Below are 24474 nucleotides of genomic sequence, written 5' to 3'. Positions count from 1 at the left end.
TCATGTTCCCTAGCTGCAACACCACTCCATTTTACCCCCATGCTTTGCATCATCACTTCACTTTCACCTTTGAATCATTTCAAACACCACTTATTGCACTCAATTGCTACACCATTCCTTGTTCCCTTCATCATTTCATATTTTATGCATCATTGTACTCAATTGCTACACCACTACATGTTCCCCTCTATTGCCATGCACTTCCTCTATAAAAGGAAGTGTGTGTAACATAAATGAGTTCATACTTGGTTAGATCATTCACTCCCATTTCAACACAACCTTCATCCAAACACATCCATTCATCTTCACATCCATTCCTCCATACAAACAAACCTTCAAACACTCACCAACACCTTGTGCCGTAGCAAAGGAAGGGAAGGAAAGTGTTTGGACGTGCTTGCTGTCCAACTTGGATCGTAGGAGCGTTTAGGTGTTTTCTTTCTTTTATTTCTAATGTTTAAATTCATTTCCTTTCGTTTTGTTGTAAATATGAGTGGCTAAACCCCTCTTGGCTAGGGGTGATTTCAAAGCCATGATTATGTGTGCAATATAATTTGATAAATTCCAGTTATGAACTCTTGAATCGTGAATGCAATTGGCTTAACTATTTGATTGATAACTTATTTGTATTTGTTAATTAAGGGTCGACACTTAATTGGCATGCATAAAGCCGTTGCTAGAACGTAAGGAAGTTTCACATAATCGTTACAAACTTATATTCACATGTAGTGAAGGTCGCTTATAAACGATCGCATTAAGTTCAATTCCTAGTATGAGTGACATGATGTCATAGTTGCAAGTGCTTTGTCAATGCTTATGATTTTCATTAAACGTAATGATCTTTGATTGTATTTCTATTATGATGTCATGTAGGGAACTTTTGAAGAATGTTTTGGGTTGTCGAATGATGTCATCCAATCCAATAAAAGAAGGAAAATCTGAGAGTTAATTAGTGATGTCACGGTTAATTTGGAGCATTGTCATTCATAGTTCAATGGAGTAGTAACTGAAAATCGAGTTGTTTGCATACATATCATGTGTGGAAAAAAAGCCTCTAGCTATCTCATCCATCATCTTATTTCTCAAATTTGTTTTACAATCTGTCTAGTTTTTCATACTTGTTTGTTTGTTTCAACTTCGTCCAAAACTCACTCCCCCTTTACTTTAGTGTGTCTAATTAGTTAGAATCTGTTTTAATTTGTGTTTTTAAATGTTTTGATTCAAGTAAAAGTCAATTTTCGTCCAAAGTCATTCCTAGTGTCTAGTTTAAGTTTATTTGGTTGTTTTAAGCTGTTTTGAGTATTTTAAGTTTGCTTTGAGTCTTGTGAGTCTTGTTAAGTGTTTTTAAGTTTAATTTTATGTTTTTGAGTCAGTTTATAGGTTATTAGCAAGCCCTCCTAATCCCCGGTCCAGAACGATCCCTACTTATACTTATACTACAATTGTCAAAAGAGGGTTAAATTTGTGTGTTAAGTTAATTTTCGCATCACTTATGGCACAAACCACAACTGCCTTATGCCATCCTTGTGGCCAATTTTGAAGAAGTACCAGAATTTATGGATAGGCAATTCCATATGAAAGAACAAGGTTGGAAAATCCCACCATCGCACAAATTGTATTGGGAGAACACTGCACATGAGCACACTTCACGGAGTAGATCACCTTTTGGTAGAAGCGTGACATAGGAAAATTGAATCCCAACATGAAGTAGTAGGGATGGAACGTGATAGCTCTCTTTCATGTAAAAGCAGCCTCAACACACGACTCTTGACTACATCTATCCTCCACCTGCTTCACATGAGCATTGGACGAAATTGCATGCTTAAATTCTTTAAGGAAGTCCCGGAACAAATCATCGAAGTTAATCTTCACATAAGCAGCTCTAAGTATCATACTTTCCCAAAAGACCACCAAGACGATACTTGGGTAGGGGATATTCATCACACTTACTCTCGGGAGAAGACATTCTGAAACAACTGTGCACTAAATACCGAAAAATATTTAAAAAATTGTTTGAAAAAAAACAAAGAGGAAGAAAGATTGGGCACCATATTGCAGCTCAACACCCCCATGTGCTAGGCCTCAACTCAAGTAACAGCAACAACAGCTGCATTTGCAACCTTAGTGGGCTACAACCTAATGACTCTAGAGAGGCCTCATAAACCCAGCTCAGGTGAGTCTAGCCCGCCTATCCCTCATTCAGCTACCCAGTCCGCGCCAGCCCTCCTGCACCACGACTCCATGTCGCATTTACCTGATCCCCAACTTCTAGCCGATCCGATACTCCTCTTAGCCGCGTCGTTGACTCCTCCTGTAGCTCCAGTCGAGCCACAATTGTAGAATTTTTTTTTCTTTTTCTTACCTTGGAGTCGCTACACATAACGACAAAGATGAAAAACAACTTTTCACGCAGCAAGCAAAGAAGAAAATTGGGGATGGGGGAACAATTTCCTCTAATTTTCTCTCTTTCTTGTTTGGAAAATAATTACTCTAGGTTATTTAAAGTAGAGTAAATTAAATCAAAATGCAATTGGACTCCATCTCTTGAAGACTATTATAAGTTAGAGCTCATAATCTTATATAGTCAATAAATTAACTTTTGGCTGGCCCACTCAAATTAGAATTTCTACACCTTGAGGTGCAACACAACAATTGTGTAAGGCATATGTCCTCTACTCATGGCAATGATATAAGGCAAATTAAAGACTGAATTCATAACTAGTTCATGCCTTTAAGCTTTCCTCATTGACGATAAGTTCTATTACACAAGAAGCCTAATTACATCCTATTAATGATTTTTCAAGATAATCCTTTGCATTAATAATTAATCTTGATGAAGTAGGTTGACACAAGGATTATTAATATTATTAATCAGAAGAGTTTAATAATATCTACAAGGATTATCCTCAATACTGTCAAGTCATAAGTACAACTCCATCCACTAGATTACACAACTTGGCTACATCTCTACACATATGGCTGGGAGTGCTCCCTATTAATACATCATTCAACAGCAAACTCCTAGTAAGCCTTTGCTCGCATTAGGCCCAAATTTGAGATTCGTTGGCCAACCCTTCACGCATTGGGTTGTTTTGAAAGTACAATTTCGTTTTACGGCATTATTTTGATTCTACAGTGAACAACAGTAGTACAGCACACACATTCATCAGATAGCAACTGCAGTAAATGAGATTCGAGGCACCCAAGAAATAGTAAGAAAGATTAGTTATAAAAATAAAAAGAGAAATCGAATCTCAAAGAGAAGTTAGTGCATGATTGAGGGAGGGACGTGCTTGGCCAGGTATGGGGGAAGACCAGTCAACATCGATCACTGATAACTCCGTAAAAAGCTACTAATACCGAAGGCTTAGGGTGCGGCATACAGGTACAAGTCACACCAGTATGGGCACTGCTCTGAGCAGTAAGCCTGTAAGTAAAACCCTGTACCAGTGCGTTCGTTGTCAATCACGCACAAACTACAACGACCCAACTAAAGATAAATAAAGAAGGTATTATGTTCACATTATTCTTTTTGCTACTTCATTAATTTTATTTATTTTTAATTTTTAATCAAGGTACTTGAGTATTAATAATATAATTAATTATATGAATAATAAAATATTTTTATTTTTAAATATATTAGTGTTAAAAATATTATAATTAGTATATTTATATTTATGATTAAAATTTTTATCATATATTTTTATTTTTAGTTTGTACCTATTTTTAATTTGTATCATTTTTTTTTTCATTTTTAATGTGTACCCATATATTAATTTCTTTTTGTGCCCATATTTTTTAAAATTTTATTTGTGTTTGTACTTATATGTATACCATCGCGTGACATTGTATATTTAATCAATGATAGAAAAATTACATATGATATATTTATGTTTTATGCCTAAACTTTGTATCATATATTTATATTTTTAGTTTGTATCCACTTTTAATTTGCAACAATTTTTCAAATTTGTAGTATTTTCTTTTTAGTTTTATTTTGTACCCATGTATTAATTTATTTTAGCATCTATATTTAAAAAAAAAATTCATTTGTACTCATAATTTTTTAATCTTTTTATATGTATCCTAATTTATTTATAATGTACTAATTCTTCTTTATTAATGTACCACTTTGTTATATGTGAAATTTACCAATTTTTTTAACACTATGGATACATTCTTTTGCCATTTATTATTTCTTATTTTTACATAGTTTTTATCCATTTATTCAATCAAAATGTTTGAATTTTTTTATTGTAACCGTTTCTAATAGTATTATAATGAGAAATTTTAAATTTATAGGATTATAAATCTCATAAAATATCAAACAATTAATGTCAAAATTATAAAAATATAAATATTAATTGTAATATAATGAGATGTACAAAGTCAAGGGATTTTGATCAAACTTTAAATACCATTAAGGTTTTAGTCAAAGAATGTTAAGGATTATGAACCACATCTAAAGTATCCCATAAATAAAAGATTCTGTTTTTTTTACCTGATATTTTCCAAATGTGAAAACGCAAGATTTTCAAGTTGCGTTTACTTAATAGTAACGGAGAACATAAAGAATCAAATAACGTAGAAATCCAACAATTTAGGAATCGGTAGCCGTATGGAATCAGACAAAAAGTCTACTTATTTTCCCATTGAAATGGGTTTGTTCCTGGTACACGAGTTTAATTTTTCATTTTCAATAATGAGTTTTGTACAGAAAATGGGAAGATGATGAACGTTGAAGGCAAAATCTTTAGGAAGATGAATGAGACATCTTTGTACAACAAAGGCACAATGCAATCAAAGACGAAAGTTTCATATTACTTTATATTTTTCTGTTTTGATCTCATTTAGTAACATAATTGATCACACATAGTTTATGAGTTGAGATTTTTTTTTGCTAGAATTGCAAGGAAAGAGAAAACATGGTCCATGAGCCTATGAGATGAGTCTAAAGGTGTACGCTAATCTAGTTATGATAACTTTAAATACAATTATGTGGTAACATATTATTCTCAAAACTTAACATATGACAAGCTTTGAGTGGTTGGTAGTGCTACTCAACACAGTTCACTAGCAGGTTAAGCCCTACTCGAATTTTCTCATTAGGGTGATGCTGTAGATAAATTTTTTTATATTATATTTTGTAAATTGCATGACGTGAAATCTAATCATCAATACCTTGTGGTCTACAAAATATAAGTTAAATAAATAATTTCTCTACCATCATTCAAAATAGAATTTAATAATCAATCGCCAAATTATGTGATTTTAAAAAGGGAGTTTTAACAAAATACTTATGGTACTGTTCACTTTTAACGAAAAATCACATTTATACCTTTGCCTCATACTATTTATTATACTTTTTAAAATAATTTTTTATTAAAAAAAATTTATTTTTAAACTTTTCGCTAATTTTCTTTTTAAAAAAAAAATTAGGTAAAAGAGAGTGTTGATAGCATTTCCCCCTCCTTATCTCAAATGCTTCCTGCAGCTCAACATTTGAGTTTCACGCCAACAGCAACTAAACGGTAAAGACGTGGAAACGAGAGAAATAGACATTTGCTTCCCCATAAAAAGCATCTTCTGTTTCCACACTTCCGCATGCATTCCCTCTCATTCGCTCACTCTTTCTCTCTCTCTCCCTCTCCACTTCTCAATGTTCTCATTGGTCTCTTTTCAGTTTTAACCGCTCTGAACTCTATCCACCCATCCAAATACAGCAGCAAAACCAAAACATCTCCCCAAGATTTACTCACACTGGTAAGAACCTTGTAGGCGTCAACAAATCCACTTTCACCTAATCAACAAAACAACCCCTTTACCTCTCTTAAGCTTTATCCTTTCCTTTTCTCCAATTGGTTGGAAGCATTTCGTTCCCTCTGAGACTTGTTGGTCTTGAAACTCTGGATCTGGTTCAGAATCTAAAGATGGAGATGGAGATGGAGATGGATGATGGGTCCGTTTGTCTCTTTTGATCTCTCTCTCTCTCTCTATCTAGTAAACCTACACTTCATTTTTAGGGTTTGCCTTTGCCCCCCACATCCTCCAAAGATTTTTGGCTAAATTTGGCAAAATGCTGCCAGTTCTGGCACTGGACCTGTCCCTCTCCAATTAAGCCCTTCCTTCCTTTGCTTGTAATTTCTTCGCCTTTTCTGGTTAGCTTTTGGCTGATTATATTCTCTGACTCAAACATAAGCCTAAACAAAAAAGCAAAATATTCCATTCCAAAACAAGCTATAATATTCTTCTTTTTATCTTATTTTTTCTTCTTCAGGAGAACCAGAAGAAGAAAAAGGTCGAATTAATTTAACTGAAGATTAAGAGATGGCGAGGGAGAAGATTCAGATCAAGAAGATCGACAACGCGACAGCGAGGCAGGTGACCTTTTCCAAGAGGAGAAGAGGCCTTTTCAAGAAGGCTGAGGAGCTCTCCGTTCTCTGTGATGCCGATATTGCTCTTATCATCTTTTCTTCCACCGGAAAGCTCTTTGAATACGCCAGCTCTAGGTCTCCCTCTCTCACTCTCTCACTTGCATACACAATTTTTTTTTCTTTTTTCTGTAATATTATTTTTAATGGGAAGATGAAGAAGGAGAAGACCCACTTGAATGGGAAGAAGTAAGAAACAGGTTAGGTTAGCTAGTCAAGCTACTAACTAGATGTTCAAATAATATGATTGAAGGTCTTTGTAGCGCAAGTTGGATGTGGATGTTGTTTGTTAGCGTTGGTTCTCATAAAAAAATTATCATATATGCATTAAACAAGTATGGCTTAATCGAACTGCTGTTTCTGATAACTTGAGAAGTGTTGTTTTGATCAATCATCACTGGACTGCTTCATCAAGTTGCAAGTGACTTCCTTCCATGTGCTTTTACTCTCACTTTCTGTAGTGTGATTTCGTCAAGGAAAATTGTTGTATTCTTCTTGGATTTTAATTATCCTTTATAGTATGGTTGTGGCTTAATCTGTTATTTCCTTTTACTTTTGGCTGTGTTTGAACCAAATAGGCCATAGTTTGTAATACAAAAATGATGAAAGAATACAAGTTTGGCAAATCATCACTATATTTGGCGTTGCATATTAAGTTGAATTAGGAGGCTAACGGGGTGACATCACACAACAAAGACACATTTTTTAACCTTTTATGTTTGTTTACAACATTGAAAATTCTCGTTAATAAAATTTGAACCAAGACCTCCTTCAACAACGAAGAGACTAGATGCAATCAGAGCTAGTTAAACTTCATTCATTTTCGAGTAATTTCTGTCTATAGGGTTTTTCTTTTATTAGTATAAATGAACCTTCAATGTTTATAAACTTTGTATACGAGTTCATGTGCATGTAATAGCGATTATCAGTTATTTAACTTATTCTTAATACGCGTTGCAAGATTTTTAAGGAAAAACATATTTATAGCAACTTTAAGTTTAAAAGTGTGTGACAAGTGTTTACTAAAATATGAAAAAAAAATTTAAATGCTAAACCAAATATTGAACTTCCTATTGTCTTTTCCATCTCGCATGTGTTATCTTTTATATAATTATATTGTTTTGAAGATTTCTGGCTATCCTAGCTAGTGACCTGCATTGTTTTTTTCTTCTTCTGCAGTATGAAGGAAATTCTAGAAAGGCACAACTTGCATTCAAAGAATCTCGACAAACTAGAACAACCATCTCTTGAGTTACAGGTTGGTCCTTTATGTATCGTATCGTGGTGATGAGTTTGGTACCCTCGAGTTGTACACAATAATACATAGCCAACTTGGTAACATGAATCTTGTGGACTTGAAGCCATTGCAACATGACAAGTTTTGAAACTTAATGGTATAAGAACGAATTCTTTTAGAATATTATTGCACTCCTAAATTTGTAAATCATGTTATAGTGTAGGCATGCATAGCCTAGAGTAATATAATTTTTGGATCATCCATATTTTCTGTTAGTAAAGCTTCTATGACAATGCATGCATTTGAAGGTGAAAAAAGTAAACTACATGCATGAACTCAATACAAGATTTATTAAGATGCATTATAACGCGCATTCTTTATTAAATTATTTTTCACTATGCCCCCTCAAACTTCAACTCAATTCGTTCCACTTTGACTTGTGGACATTCTTCTTCCTGAAACTTATAGGTTGCCTCTTAAAACACATGGGACCAAACACCTAATAAGGTTATGCCACATGTGCAATATTGATTAAAAATCTTCATTATGCTTAACATTCAACAGTTAGAGAATCTTAAGTTTAAAAGAAATTGAAGAGATGAAAAAAATAAAAAAGAAATTGATTAGTCTGGTGCACCCAAATCAAACCCACATAAGAAATTAGCATATCTAACTTCTAAGGCAATGTGGAGCGAATTTTGAGTTTTATACAAACGACTTTCAAGTTTCAGGGGCAAAAAGGGATCAAAATCGAGTTCCAGGGGGCAAAGTGAAGCAAACTTTGAGTTTTAGGGAGTAAACTGGTGATTTTTGAGTTACAGGCAGCAAAGCCAGATTAAAATCAGATGCTAGGGGGGGGGGGGTGTAGCATAAAATAAGCCTTCTTTACTTGAAGTCCTTCGCTCTCTATTGTTAGCATCCTGACTTAGTATAAGATAAACTTATCACTGTTGAATTGTAAATGGATAAATCTTTGGGTTTTTGTTCTTTTCACGTATTGTTTACAGTAAACAATCAACAGCCTTTGGATTTTTGGCCTTTGCTTAAAAGAATTGTTAATTCTGATGTAGCTAGTGGAGAACAGCAACTACTCCAGGTTGAGCAAGGAAATTGCAGCAAAAAGTCATCAACTTAGGTATATGTAAATCTCTGGTTTTAAAAACAATTACTAGTTTGTGGTCCCTAATTATGACATAAGCTCCTTGAACTACAGGCAGATGAGAGGAGAAGAAATTCAAGGACTAAGTTTGGAAGAACTGCAACAATTGGAGAAGTCCCTTGAAGCTGGCTTGGGTGGCGTAGTAGAGAAAAAGGTCTGTTTTATTCTATAGGTTTGCCTCTATATAATTGTTTAATATCTAATAAGTGGACATTTTTGTTGTCTTTCAACAGAGTGAAAAGATTATGAAAGAGATCAACGATCTTCAAAGAAATGTTAGTTACCTTTTAACTCTTGACCATGCAACTCCCCCAAACTACATCTTCTGACCTAATAAATTAACAGATAATTGACAAACGGTAGATTGGAGGTTTCAATCTAGACCTCGTGCACTCCGAATTTTGATGTCATTTTAGAGAATCACTAAACAAAATTTTTTTTTCTTAAAAGTTAAGGTAACCATGTCTCAAGCTAATAGTTGAAAATTAATGAATATACGAATTATTGCATGTGTGGTTCACATTCTAATTGGGATAATAGTTTCTGTTGTGCTAGTCTTTTGTCCTACAGTGAATTTAACTCTTATGTAATGCCTGAGAACTCAACGGGATTTGAAACGTATCATTAAAAAGTTTACTAAGATTGTAGTGCATTTGTTTGATAGTAGATTCCCAGTGCTTGAGCAGTTCATCGGCAGTAAGGTCCAGACAATGTTGTCCTCCAAATATTTCCTCTATTTGCCTTTTCTTGTCCTAATGTTTTTCTTGACATGATATAGATGAATGTGCAGGCGATGCAATTGACGGAAGAGAATGAACGATTAAGACAGCAAGTATAAGATCTCTCTGCCGACTCTTCATCAAGGTATATGTTTGATTCTTGCTTAATTTGCTAATGGGAGTTCTTGGTATGATTGTTGAAGGTGGTGGAGAAATCTAATGGCCGGAGGCTTGTTCATGTCGATTCAGAGAACCTGATTACGGAGGAGGGTCAGTCATCAGAGTCTGTCACCAATCTCTGTAAATCTAACAGCGGTCCTCAAGACTATGACAACTCAGTTACATCTCTAAAATTGGGGTGCGCTTAAATCATCTGATATGTTTGATGTGCTGCATTAATTTCGATGGATATATTTATTTCAGGAAGCAATATTTCTAGAGCATTTAGGAAGTTGCACTACTCTTTGCATGCATAAGTATTTTGTTGGCTATAAATATAGTATTTTCCGGTTTTAAATTAGCCATGCCTACTTGTAGTTCATCAACGGAAAATGCTACCACCCGCTATTGGAAAAACCTAGTAGTAGCCTAGTATCTCCCACATAATTAATGTAAGCTCCCACATTTACAATTTAGCCATGCACACTTTTTATGGTGAATCAAAATTTATTCTTCTTTTCCACATTGTTACCGTTTAGTTGTCATTAGAAGGTTTAACGATGGCGTGAAACTCAAATGTTGAGCTACTGGGAAGCATGGGTAATTACTACGAAGACTTTGACTTTAATGAGGGGGAAAATGCTAGATGGATCATGTTTTTAGAAGATAATGGTTTCAGACCTTATTTAGTAAATACTATAATGTGACGGTTGATGGTTGGATTCTAGTTTGGGTAATGCTTGAGAAACTATTTACTTATAGTGTGTGTGAAATACTAGGGAGATCACATGTGGATCTTACATTATGTGGTCAGCTAAGTTAGTTAAAACACATTGTAGTTTCTCTAGAACTGTACACATACTGAATATTGACGTTCTTTATACCTAGTTCATTTTTAAGCCGCGTCTAGATGAGGGAATTGCAAGTGCCGAGAATTTTAAATCCTTCATGGGTTTTTGATGATCATGTTGTATTTAAATCTTTTTAACAAGCAGTTCATTTCTAAGTAATTTATCCTAAATGCCCTAGTACCTGCAATTCTCTCGTCCAAACATGGCCGTAGAGGTTTGAATTTGGAAAAAAAAAACTGTTTTAGCATGCTGCCCAAATGATATTTATTTACTTTTCCGTTTTATCAATCTACTTTTTTGTTATTTTCTTTTGCAGGCTGCCTTTCTCTGGTTGACCGAAAGTAGATGTGGTTTGTATTCTCTACAAATTGGGACAATTGACTTTAAATGTTGAATGAGATATGAATGTAACATTCAACACGTTAATATAACCCCACTGTATTTATATGAAAAAATGCGTAATGTATTCGAACCTTGGACGGATCCATGGGGTAACTTCACATATATCATTGTTAAAGTTGCCCTTATTTGAACTCAAAAGATACACTAGTAAACCCAACAAAAAAAATTGTCATTGAACTTTCAATATTATTGTTATTTTCGATAATTAGGTTTAGGGTGGGGTGAACCGGTGAAGTGAAAACAAATCGATGGGGTTACTGAGGGATGTTGGTGGGTGAATTTTTCGTACGGTGGTGTTTAGACACTTTCTGTTTAACTTCTGACGCTGCTCTTTCATTTGGTTTTATAGGTTTTTAGGGTGTGTTTGATGGTTTGTGGTAAAATAGGGTGTGTTAACATCACCATCCTATTTCATGACTAAGTTGGGTGTGGAACGGCTCTCGTGCCCTTCTGAAGCCTTTGACCATCAAGATCGCTTGTTGCGTAGGGGCGTTGGCGTAACTAAAGACATGCGTTTCTCAACCTCGTCTTCCTTATATTGTGTTTTACTGACATGCTTCCAAATTCAATTGATTGCTCCCTGAAATCAACTTTAAGTGAGCATTTTTTATTAGCTTATATGTCATCAGTTGCAACAGGCCTCTTGATTGGCATGGTCGTAGCAATTTTTGAAAACGTAGCATCATCCATAGCGGGTGTTCGTGATCAAGCAGGAGCTGCTAATCAAGAAATCCTTCATGCATGATGTTGATAGCAAGAAAGCACATATGGAAGTAGAAAAAACGTGGATTGCATGTGTGCGAGACATGACGTATGACGTTGAAGACATCATTGATGAGTTCACACGTATCATATGTATGAGCAGCAAAGTGGCGGTTGATTTGCAAGATGGCTCCGCAAAACCATTCGCATTCCAAAGAATATTTGGTATCAGCATCAATAGCTAACAAGTTAAAGAAAATCACAATAACGATTCAAACCACTCTGGAGAGAAATCAGAGGCATGGTGCTGTTGTTGTAGAAGGAAAAAGTACTGGTGATGATATTCGAAAATGGGTGAGGAACCAAGTAGTCTTCCATCTTCCTTGGGAAAATGAACTCATCGGCTGTGAGGCAAGAAGCAAATGTTGATGGAATGGCTAATGAATGAAGAGCAACAACAAACAGTTGAGGATCAGGGAAGACAAATCTAGTCGCCAAGACCTAGACCCATGAAATTGTAAACAGACATTTCGACTGTTATGCATGGGTTACACTTACTGCTTCCCAATCCTATGTTATTGAAGACTTGTTTATAAGATTGATCAAAGAATTCGACCAAGAGTGGACCGCAAGTGTGAAGGTCTACCCTTTGTAGCCTTAAGTAGCTTTATATCTTCTAAAGAAGTCACAGAGTGGAGCAAAATCTACAACAGCTTAAATTGGCATCTAACAAATAGGTATGTCTTCTCTCTCTAAGAACTCTGTTGTACCATACATTGGGCCCTAGTATTTGGACCTCATGACTTAGCCCATAATGTATGTAGGAGGCGAAGGAAACTCTTATTCTATAAAAGAGATCCTTCACCCTCACTTGGAGGGAGGGCAAAGAAGAACAAAGAGAGCAAACCCTAGTCTCTATAGCCTCCACGTACATTGTAACCTTCATTGATATAGTGAAACCGAATCAACACCAGTGTAGATGTAGCCTCAACTTGAGATGAACCACGATATATCTTTGTGTTTGTGTGCGTTTGTGTGATTTACGGTCAGATTTACGTTGGTCCAAGATTGATCCGATTTTGTGTATCAACATTTGGCACTGTGAGAATTGACACGAAAAGCTATGTCGGTTCTCTCTCAATTTTTCATCCCACAATGACTGAATTTAATTAAGACACCACTATTTTCTTGTTATTTTTCTAGTCACAGCCTCTTCAAATAAGAAGTTGTAACTCCCACACACTTAGAGCTGGTTTGGATGCGCTTTTAAAATAACTGAAAGCACTTTTGGTGAAAATATTTTTAGAACCAATCTTTAGTAAAGATGCAAGTAAATCCTGGAAAAGCACTTAAAGTGCTTCCTGGAATAAGCATATAATTGGTGTTTTTTGCAAAAAGTATTTTAAGTGCTTTTGGAACCCAAAAACATTTTCTCTAAAAACGATTTTAGTTATTTTAAAAGCACATCAAAACAAGCCCTTAAATTCACAACTTCTTTGAGATGTTTGTTTTATAATTGAAAGGAATGAGCTCCATGAGACCACTTCAGGTAAGTGATGATTTTTTTTTAAGGTATATAATATCTTTTGTTAAAAAAAAAAGATAACTACATATGGCACATTGTGTTATTATTTTAGACAAATTCAAGCTCAAATAAAGATTACATAGACAACTAATAGTTCAGATATGATTAACAATCTAATAATACAAAATGTTGAATCATATTACAAGAGGAAACATTTTTTTTTCACATGTGTGGATGCAAATTTCCGCCTTCTTCTTCTTGGACAAAATTGCACCTACAAAACAATCAACACCTTTGGTCAAGGCCAAGAACCTCACGCGCCCACGATGAATGAGGGGTTTTGGCCGAAGAACCTCCGATGCCAAAGTTAGAATTTAGAGAGAAAAAGTGTTTAGAGGATTTTTGGGAGTTTTGCAAGAGTATCAACTTAGTTTTTTTAGAAGAAATAGGGTCATATATATAGGGAATGGGGTGTGGTCAGCCTTTAAGTGTGTTTTGGGGTGTTATTTGGTGATCAATTAGCAATTAATATATTAATTAGGTATAAGTATATTAATTGGCTAATTATCATAATAAAAGAAATGTTTTGGGAGGTTTTTGAAGGTTATGGAATGAAGATGGATGAGACAAATTTAAACTTGTTACCTATTTTGGGTACTCCTGATTTGGTTGATGGATGATTCTCCATTACTCACATGTAGGAGACCCGGTATGCCTCAAGAGTAAATTTATCATCTTCATCCGAAAAATCCACGTGTCGCCTTGTGATTATTTTTTGCTCCACAAATGCCCCCACACCTTCTGGGCTGCTCGTAGGAAATGACAGCAGGTGTAGAGATCTTCTTGCTTTAGGAAACGCATGACTGCTTCCTATTTTGATGTAGATTCCCTCTTTAATAAGAAATTAGTTTCTCAAGATACTGCTTCCTATTTTGATGTAGATTCCCTTATTCGGCTTGTTAGCTTCTCAAGATACTGCTTCCACTTCAGGTAGCCATTAGTAGTGTGGTCTGGTCCTTGATGGAATGCGCAATACTTTGTATAATCCAGCCTGGTAAGATCACCTTTCATGGGTGACGACAGTTCGAACCAAGGTTCGTTCTTGAGCTTGCGGAGAATTTGGCTGATTGGAACTGTGAATTTGGTGAATGTTTCAGGCCCTAAGTCTTCTCTGGTTGGGGAACGTTCCATGTGCTTCTTTTCCGACTCATTTTTGTTAGACTGCTTGGCCTCGTCCCATAGTGCATGTTTTTCTGCTAAAGTATAGGAAGCTGCTAGGTTCAGTTCTTCTCCCATGATCAGTTTTCCGAATAAAGGATGTTCGATGGGAAGTCCATTTCTGAATGTTGCCGTTGCTATGTCTTCGTTGCAACCAACAATCTTGGCCTTCTCCGTTTTGAATCTCTTGACATAGTCACGAATTGTCTCCTAATGGTCTTTTACGATGCTGAAGAGATGGTCGGATGTCCTTTTGATTGAGTGGTTAGACGAATACTCCTTAGTGAAAACAAAGGAAAGTTCGTTAAAACTCCAGATCGACTGCGGCGGCAGAGTGTGAAACCAGTCTAGTGCCTCGCCTTGTAGAGTTGTGGCAAAAATTTTGCACATAAGTGCCTCGTTGTTCCTGTAGAGGATCATGGTGCTGCAGTCGTGCTTGAGATGTCAATTTGGATCTTCGTCTCCCTTGTACTGAATGAAGTGAGGCATAATGAACCTACGAGATGGATCTGTCCGCTCGATCTTATTCGTGAATGGTGACATGCTTATGTTGGTCATGTCTTGTCAAAGCGCATCGTCAGCAGCCTCGTCATGTTGGAAATTGTGCAATCGTTCGGTTATGAGTCTCTCAACTTCTTCTTGAATATGTCTCTGCTGGGGTAGTGGAACTTTTGGCTGCCTCCAATCATGACCTATGGGTTTAGGCCGCTCTTCCCTATGCTCGACTCGTCCATGTCGCGGTTGCGGCGCATGTGGCATGTACCTGGCAGGCGAATGGGCCGTTCCCAGGCTGCCAGTTGAACTTGAGTCGGATTGAATGACTGTTTCTCTCCATCTGCCGTGCTGCCTACTCCGATGTGAGGTGGAGAATGCTCATTGTGAGCCTAGTTGTGAATGAACATTTCGCCTGGAAGGTTGTCCATGTTGATAATCGGAGTGTGACCTCAACCGTGAATGTATGCTCGTCTGTGGGCTTGATTGGGAATGCACGCTCCTCCACACGCTAAGACGAGAGTATACACTATCCCAAAAACCTAGGCAGGAGCGTAAACTGCCAGAACGCTTGGAACGTGGCTAGTTAAGGGGTTGTTTGCTGAGACGCTGGTGGAGAGGTTCGTCTACCCTTGTCGTCACCTCATCCGGGGCACGTTGGATCTCGGTGCGTTGCAAGAGTTGATTCACCAAGGTTGTATATTGTGCAAGGGCGCTCATCAACTCTATGACTTGTCGAGACAAGTGTTATTCGCCATTTGGATTGGTGTGCCTCCTTGAGCAGTGGAAGTGTGGTAGACTCCGGGTGCAAGATTTGAATTGGGAAATGTCAAATCTGCGGAGAAATATGGTGAAAATGCCCCCGGCTCGATGGTTACTCCGGATAGTTGAGATATTCTCGGGCCAACTTAAGCTGCTTGGGAAACCATGAGAGGCAGGGTTGCAAGAGCATGCAGGGCTGCAGAAGCAGGCTGGATTACGGGAGTAGACTGGGTCACGGGAGCAGGCAGGGCTGCAAAAGCAGGTTGCTCAGCGGAAGCAGGCTGGGCCATGGGAGTGAGCTGCTCGACGAGAGTAGGTTGCTCAGTGCGTGATGCATGCGAATGCGAGGCTTGGGCTAGGGCTCGTGCAAGCTTGGATGGCACAGCTTGGGCCATGGTGGAACCTCGTAGTGGTGGTACCATTCCGCCTATGACCACATTTAGCCTCGTGGATCGCCGCGGTCCCGTTTCTTGAGTATTAGAATTTTCACTTGTGGAATTTTCTAAATTTCTAGCCATTATATTTTTCTTATACGTTTTATCAAAGAACCTTTGCAAATAAAAAATTCTAATAATAAGAACGTATGAAAAATATTCAAATGGACTAGAAAATAGAGAAAAACCTTTTTATGCAAGAGTTTTCTACGAGTATGGATCTCAACTCTCAATGAAAGCACCAATTTGTAGATGTAAATTTCCGCCTTCTTCTTCTTGGACAAAATTGCACCTACAAAACAATCAACACCTTTGGTCAAGGCCAAGAACCTCATGCGCCCATGATGAATGGGGGGGGCTTTGGCCGAAGAACCTCTGATGCCAAAGTTAGAATTTAGAGAGAAAAAAGTGTTTAGAGGATTTTTGGAAGTTTTGCAAGAGTATCAACTTAGCTTTTTAGAAGAAATAGGGTCATAATATAGGGAATGGGGTGTGGTTGGCCTTTAAGTGTGTTTTGGGGTGTTATTTGGTGATTCAATTAGCAATTAATAAATTAATTAGGTATAAATATATTAATTGGCTAATTATCATAATAAAAGAAATGTTTTGGAAGGTTTTTGGAGGTTATGGAATGAGGATGGATGAGACAAATTTGAACTTGTTACTTATTTTGGGTACTCCTAATTTGGTTGATGGATGATTCTCCATTGCTCGCGTGTAGGAGACCTGGTATGCCTCGAGGGTAAATTTGTCATCTTCACCCAAAAATCCACGTGTCGCCTTATGATTATTTTTGGCTCCACAACGTGCGTATATATATTACATTTCCACACCCTTTAATGTAGATAATATCGTATATATGTCAATAAATGTATATTATCTATACAAACTCTTTTTAGTTAGGCCCCTAGCAAATATTTTGATTGGTGGTGATAAAATTTGATAAGTATAGGCCATGTATGGCATCTAATTAATATGTTAATCGGATTTTAAAACTTAGCTAGGAAAACACTAACAAATAGATCACCAAAAACGTAGCTAGAAAAATATACCATATTTGGATTTTGTGTGTAGAGTCACGGATTCAATAGTAATGCTAGAACATCTCATCTCATGTCATCACGTAGGTTGTAACCTAAAGTGAAAGAGTGGAAAGTCCTTGCAAATCGCCACCTCATCACAAAGTGCGTCGATGCATGTGTAAATGGGTCCCCTGCTGTTTTGTTCTTCGTTTTAGTAAAACGAACCATTTCATTTATTTTATTTTTTTCATTCCAGGCCCAAAACGACGTCTTTTTGGCCTGAATTTCTGAAAAAAGAAGGGTGATTTGCTGCCCATCGCAACCTAGCGCAACGACACAACAGAGCAGAGCAAAGAAGTAGCAGTAAGCAGAGGGGTGGAATCTCGCCTCAAGGCTTTATTTCCGACGAGGGGAAGGGCGGCCGCCACTCCCTGTCCCTCTATAGCTCATATGTGCCCATGATGTATGTAGAGGTGAAGAAAACCCTTATTCTATAAAATGATCCTTCACCCTCACTTGGAGGAAGGGTAAAGAAGAGCAAAGAGAGAAAACCCTAGTCTTTATAGCCTCCATGTACATTGTAACCTTTATTGATATAGTGAAACCAAATCGACATCAGTGTGGATGTAGCGCTAACTTGGGGTGAACTACAATATATATTTGTGTTCTTGTGTGTTTATGTGATTTATAATCGGATTTATGTTGGTCCAAGATCAACCCGATTTTGTGCCTCAACAAACTCTTATTTGTTATCACACACCAGGACAAGTTGCAGATAGTTATCTTATGGAACTCATTTTTCTTAGCATGTTACAAAAAGGGAACTATTATTAGCACTCCAAAAATCTCATTTGGCACTCTTTACAAGTGTATTTTTCTTTATAAATATAGAAAGTTTGGAGTGCCAAATAAGATTTTTGGAGTGCTAATAACAATTCCCTACAAAAAAAAAAGCTTTACAATACGACACCAACATGTAAGATGCATGACCTTATGCGTAAGGTTGCAGTGTTATTGTAATTTGTATACGATGGGAGTGCAATATTTGAAGAACTAGGGATCTTGGTTTTTTTTTTTTTTTTTAGGTGACGAGAAGAGAAGAAAAATCCTAGAACCAACGAGATAAACCTAGAGGAAAGATACCATGTAGAAATATGACTCATTGTATTAATGTGTGTAAAGTATTACAATATATAGGGGTTATATTAATCTCTATTTAGGTACCTACACTAATTACGATTGGAAATTAATTACATGTTGGAATCAAATTTGCGCGCACTAGCGTGGATGGAGGAACTGGGCCAACTCGGCTACTTGTAAAAGAGCAAACAACCATGATTAACCTTGGGTGCCGGTAGACTACCAGCCAAAAGCTCTTCGACGGTCAACTTACTAAGTAATACAAGACTCAAACAGTGGGAAAGAGAGTAAGTATGTGATAATTGCATTACTAGAGATGAACCCTAGATAGGGATATTTATACTAGTAAGGAGAAAGACCTTTTAGGATATGGAATATGTATTAAACCAGGAGAATCCAAAAGAATATCTAGGACTATATATTATGTACTCTTAGAAGTGTGATTACTTGTGGCGCACATCAATCCCTAAATTATAGGAATATCTGAGAATATAAGAAACTCGTCTAATCCCCAATTAGATCATATTTTTGTGTCTTGTGGAACAAAAATAGTCAATCTCAGTGAAATCGAAGAACATATTATTTATGATTCTTTTGACACGTGGCAATCCGGCCTTGTTACCGTTACAAAGTAATTGAGACATTCTGAATTCAGACGCACGATCTCAAAAAATGTGTCTTTGAGACAACAATGATGAGGGGACATTGCTTCGCATGTGCACGAGAACTGTGAGCTACCTTTTACTTTTACCAAACTGCTCCAACGGCCAAAAACACATGGGCAAGATAGTCCAAATTCAACGGTGAGATGATTTCAAAAAAATCTTCTATAAATAGCCTGGATTTCTCCTCCAATTCCCTCATGCATCCAAATTTTTCTAATATGGGAAACCTTAATTTCTTAGTGTTCCAACCTCTCTAAGTCTTCAAATTATCAAATTTTTCTCTCTTTTTCCACAAAAAATGACAGCCTTGAGTGTACAGCTAACTCGTGCCACCAATTACAACACTTTCCTTAAACCTCCAATGATCAGAGTAAGCAATAAAAAAGATTGTAATTCCTTCAACCGCCATTGCCGGGATTTCTGAATGGGATATAGATTCGTTAAAACTTAGTAGGAATGAACCTCTTCTTCCTGTCAAGTTACTCATTCTTAGCCTTCACGCTCTGCTCCACAGCTAAAAAATGTCATTCTCCTCGCAGTTTTTACATACGGATATGGCTGGAGTGGGGCATTGAGATTCTTGAGCGATTCTTCTCCATTGGAGCCCTCTTGGTATCAATCTGAGGCAGACAATGATGTAAACTTTGGAACAATAAATGCCTCCACCGAAAAAGAACTGGACTATTTCCCTTTAAGAATCTAAAGATTTTTTGCTAGGGGTGATGGTTTGTCTCCGCTGGAATTGTACCATTTTGCCCTATTCACGAGACTTCGATTGTTTTACGCAATGAATACTTGCTTACACATGTTTGCTCAGGTTATTTACTCAAGCCATTGATCTTGTTAGAGTAAACCCCTTAGAGCGTTTCATCCCGTGCTTCCTAATTGTGGAATATATTTAATCCAACAATCTAAACTTGGAGTTAATAAGTAATGGAGTCAAACTTGAATAAACTTGTAGGCTTATGTGAGTTTTAGACCCCTTTGATAACATTGCAGGAAAAATGTATCCCTTGAACTTAGTGTTTATAAATATCCCATTGCGATGACCGGAGTACCACCCTACTCCGACACCAGGTTTAAGACACATAAAAAATCTCTTGCTTCCAAACTTGCTTTGATGCATTTATTGGACTAAGGATGAAAAGGTGATCGTCTCCGTTCGGAATGGCCTCTAAATCTTAATGTTAGTTCATCATGTTTCAGTTGCTTTTGTTAGGTCAATAATAATTGCTAACATTTGTAGAAGAGTAATCTAAGTGTTGCGAGATATTTTATGCATGACTTTCAATCCATTTATAGTTCATCTTAACCCATTTCAGGTTTGAGAATTTTAATAATCGCAACATGTAACCAAGAAGAGGCTTCCTCCTCAGTCCGAATCACGTGCCCATACCTAGTGAACCTTAACGAAAAATTCATTAGGGACTTGGTCGCTTGCATGTGGGGATCAGAAACACCTTTGGAATCCTTTTGTTAAGTTACTTCCACGAATCAGAGCTCTGTTGGAATAAAATTCCATATTGAGGATTTTCAAGTCTGAATGCCTTCGTCGAATCTGCTTTGGGCAAGAGATCACCACATAACATACTCGACTTTGTACGCTAATCTGGGATAGAAATAATCGTACTTCGGGGCCGAAGTTCATAGCCACCACCTGGTTGATTTTTGATTCGCCCTTTTCAATTATTCCTTCGAATGGTTAGGGCCCAAGTTTGAGTGTATAACACACAACCCTTCAATTGCATAAACTTTTCGGAAGCCGGATGGTGCATTAGAAGTTTTTGGACAACGGGGCCATGTCAAAACGTATATAGTCCGCCTAACATAACCGCGCTTAATATAGCTCGAGTTTCCCAAGCTACTACCTGGAACATCACAAAATGGGCTTTATCAAAAGAGACTCCTCTAACATTATTAATTTAAAGTTTTAAGCTTGCACTTTTGCAAAGTTTCAAAGCTGTGTGATATTTGAAAAAAAAAAACCAACCATTTCCGATGACTAACCACACTCTTTGGAAAAAACCAACCATTAAAACCATCTGGTCTAAGAGACTTATTAAGGGTGCATAGAGAAGCAAACATACCTATTGCCCTCTGGAGTCGCCCTTAAAACATATTACAAATGCCCTTAAAACTTATGACGTTTTCAAAGTGCCATTAAAACATTTTTAATGATATTTAGGTAACTGTCATTGACTTCCTTTTAGCATTATTGGTAGGAAATTGTTGTTAGCGCTCCAAAAATCTCATTCTACACTCCTCACAAGTGAGATTTTTTTAGTGCCAATAACAATTCCTATTGGTAAATAGAATATTTTTTCCTCCCTTAACATAAACAATTTTTTGTTGGAAAATATTAGTATTTAAGTTTATTTTAATCTTTGGTTTTATGGGCTTAGCCCGTTTAGCATTAGGATTTCAGTTTCTTATCTTTTAGAGTTATGGTTAGTTTATTATAAATATCATGCTTGTTATTTAGTCGAGAAAAAGTCAATCAAGATATAGTTATTCGATTGTAGCCATCTCGACAATCTTGTTTAATCAATAATATTCATAGTTATATTTCGTTTGTTAGTTCAACTTAGTATCAGAGCAAGTTTGATCATTTGGAATTGGAGTAGGATTCTCTCCCCTCTTATTCTCATCCCCTTTCCTTCCCTCCTCTCACATAGGCCTGGCAAACGGGTCGTGTCTGTCGTGTTCGTGTAACACCTGTTATCTTAACGGGTCGTGTCGTGTCACACCCGTTATCTTAACAGGTCCTTAACAGGTCGGGTCACTTTACCCAACGGGTAAAGTGACTTGACCCATTGTGACCCGTTAAGAAAAATATATATTTTTTCTTAAATTTGCACATACCACACATTGCCACATAAATATTACTTCAAAACATTAAAACATATTTGTCGTTTAAGTACTACATCTACACTCGAAAATAAGAGCCTTGTTGATGCACAAAACTGGAGGTCTTGGAACAACGTAAATCCGACCGTGAATCTGCAGAAATGTAAATAACACAAGATGTATCGTGGTTCACCCCAAAGTTTGGGCTACGTCCACATTGATTGTATTTATTTGAGGGAGAGAGAGCTCTGAGAGTGAAAGCTTTGAGAGGGGGTGAAAGGGCCTAGGAATTGGCCTCTGAAATGGCCTCCCTTAATTGTAAGGGTGAGGGGTCTTTTTATAGAATAAGGACTCCTCACTTATTACATATTTGCCCCCTTCCTTTATCACGTAATTACATTTAAGTCCCCCGAGTATTTGTACGAGGTCTAAATACGAGGCCCTAAATATGGTATAAACAGTAGTCCCCCAAGTCTTCAATCAAGAGAGTCTTTTAGCTAGAGACTTGAAATTCAGTCCATGTGTGGGTCGAAGTAACTAGATGTTGTCTTGAACTGATGCTCGATATGAGGTGGTGCTCAATCTGAAATGATGCTCAACTAGAAGTAGCACACGCTGCTCGGCTGCTCGGCTCGTGGTTTATGTTGCCTTGGTTGGCTCGGCTTGTGACGTTTGAAGGTGAGAGAGTCCCTTTTATAGAATAATGGCTCACTTCTCAATACATGGATGATGGGCTAGAGTTGATGCTCTCTAATGATGGTGAGGGAGTCCCTTTTATAGAATAAGGGCTCACTCTTCAATACATAAATATGGGCTAAAGTTGATGCTCGCAGCGAGGCGGTTGCTCAGTAGGCGGCGATGCTCTCTAATGATGGTGAGGGAGTCCCTTTTATAGAATAAGGGCTCGCTCCTCAGTACATAGATAATGAGCTAAGTCCCCTAAGTATTTTCATGAGGCCTAGTTGAGGCCCAATATATGGTACATAATGTAGTCCCCCAAGTCTTCGGTCAATAGAGTCTGTTGGCTGGAAACTTCAAATTGAATCCATGTATGGGCCGAAGTGGTGGTTGTTCGGATATGGTATTTGTATACCCTGCACTGAAGCTTTGTAAGTGAAGCTTTGCAAGTGAAGCTTTGAAGCTGGAGCTTTGTAAATGAAGCTTTTGAAGCTAGAGCTTTTGTAAATGGAGCTTTTGAAGCTATTTGACATGAGTGATGCTCATGAATGTTTATGTTGATTGACATGAGTGATGCTCATGGATGTTGTCATGAGTGATGATCATGAATGTTAACATGAGTGATGCTCATGAATGTTGACATGAATGATAGTCATGAATGTTTATGTATGATTGTCATGAGTGATGCTCATGAATGTTTATGTATGAATGACATGAGTAATGCTCATGTATAATTTGGAGTACTGAGCGTACTTTTGATCACCTAATTGGTGGCATGAAGGAGATTACGGGTTGTACCTTTCATTGCCTAGTTGGTGGCATGAATAGCTAGTTGCCAAATGATATTAGAGTACGGGTTGTACATTTCATCACCTGGTTGGTGGTAATAGCGGCAGGTTGCCGAATGATATTAGAGTACGGGTTGTACATTTCATCACCTGGTTGGTGGCATGAATGGCTAGTTGCCATATGATATTAGAATACGGGTTGTACATTTCATCACCTAGTTGGTGGTAATAGCGGCAGGTTGCCAAATAATTTTGGAGTACTGGGCGTACTTTTGATCACCTAGTTGATGTTATTTTAGGCTTATGGGCCTTCACCCTCCACACAACATTCCAGCCCATTTATTTTGGGCTTGCCTTTTTTTTTTTTTTTTTTTAAATTTTATGATTACCCTCTGATAGGGTTTATACATATTACCTTCTAATGGGGTTTATACAGATGTTTCTGAAAGATAAGGAAAATAAATTACATCATTATGGTGGGGTGTTTATTCCTTGCTTTTGTAGTGTTTTTCTGTGGATGGTCAACAAAAACAAAAGTAGCTTTTGCTTTTCAACAAACACACCCATGTGCTACTCATCATCGAAAACAAGCTTTACATCTTGGGACTTCCTTTTACTCCTTGCTTTTGCAGTGGAATTTGAGGTGTGCAGGACAAGTGGTGGAGTCAAATTGCATTAGTGGCTTCGAATCTGAGGTACCCATCCCCTACCCAAGTGCTTTTACGGTGGAATCTGAAATAGATGGAAGCATAACCAAGCAAAAGCAAATAGCTTGGAAAGTGGAGATCAGATTTATATTCCCTTAGCTTGGCAAGAAAGCACCGCCTTCACGCTTGGAAAGTGGAGATCATATTTAAATCCTAAAGTAAGTTATGTGACTCCGGCAAAGAATGTAACAGTTAACATTAGGCGCATATAGTCATCTGCATCCGTTTTATAATCAACCTCATTCTGCACCAAACTCCCAAGCAACAGAGACACCACGGCCACCGGTCCAATCGCAATGTCCCTTGAGCTACCCATGAACGCATAAATAAGCGGCGGTACGAAACTACTGTATAAGCCATTCTCATGCAGATTGGCAAGCTTTGCATATCCAAGATCCTGGGGAATACAGAGGCTTGCAATGGTAAGTCTAGAGACGACGTCTCCTCTGAGTTTAGAAAGGTTGTACTCCCTCACCCACCCAAATATTAGGAAGAGAGCTTGAAGATCGAGAACCAATCCGCCGCCCTACGGGACC

At 37.4% G+C, this 24474-nt stretch overlaps 1 protein-coding gene across 5 annotated transcripts; it reads left to right on the top strand.

The window, feature by feature from the left end:
* The first annotated feature begins 5581 nt into the window (after positions 1–5581).
* Positions 5582–11096, top strand: LOC126605450 (MADS-box protein JOINTLESS-like). Of its 5 annotated transcripts, none has more exons than XM_050272855.1 (9): positions 5582–5763; positions 6278–6509; positions 7611–7689; positions 8739–8803; positions 8882–8981; positions 9061–9102; positions 9606–9659; positions 9750–9904; positions 10873–11096. In XM_050272855.1, exons 2-9 carry the CDS (start codon positions 6328–6330, stop codon positions 10889–10891), a joined length of 696 nt encoding a protein of 231 aa, XP_050128812.1. In that variant the 5' UTR covers positions 5582–5763; positions 6278–6327; the 3' UTR covers positions 10892–11096. The 5 variants fall into 5 exon arrangements, with proteins under 5 accessions (XP_050128812.1, XP_050128811.1, XP_050128810.1 ...); XM_050272854.1 differs by having other exon boundaries at positions 5582–6158; XM_050272853.1 differs by having other exon boundaries at positions 5584–6137.
* Positions 11097–24474: the final 13378 nt, after the last annotated feature.

Source organism: Malus sylvestris, chromosome 15, assembly GCF_916048215.2.
Source record: "Malus sylvestris chromosome 15, drMalSylv7.2, whole genome shotgun sequence".
Taxonomy (NCBI): domain Eukaryota; kingdom Viridiplantae; phylum Streptophyta; class Magnoliopsida; order Rosales; family Rosaceae; genus Malus; species Malus sylvestris.
This window is presented reverse-complemented; position numbering and strand designations above follow the sequence as displayed.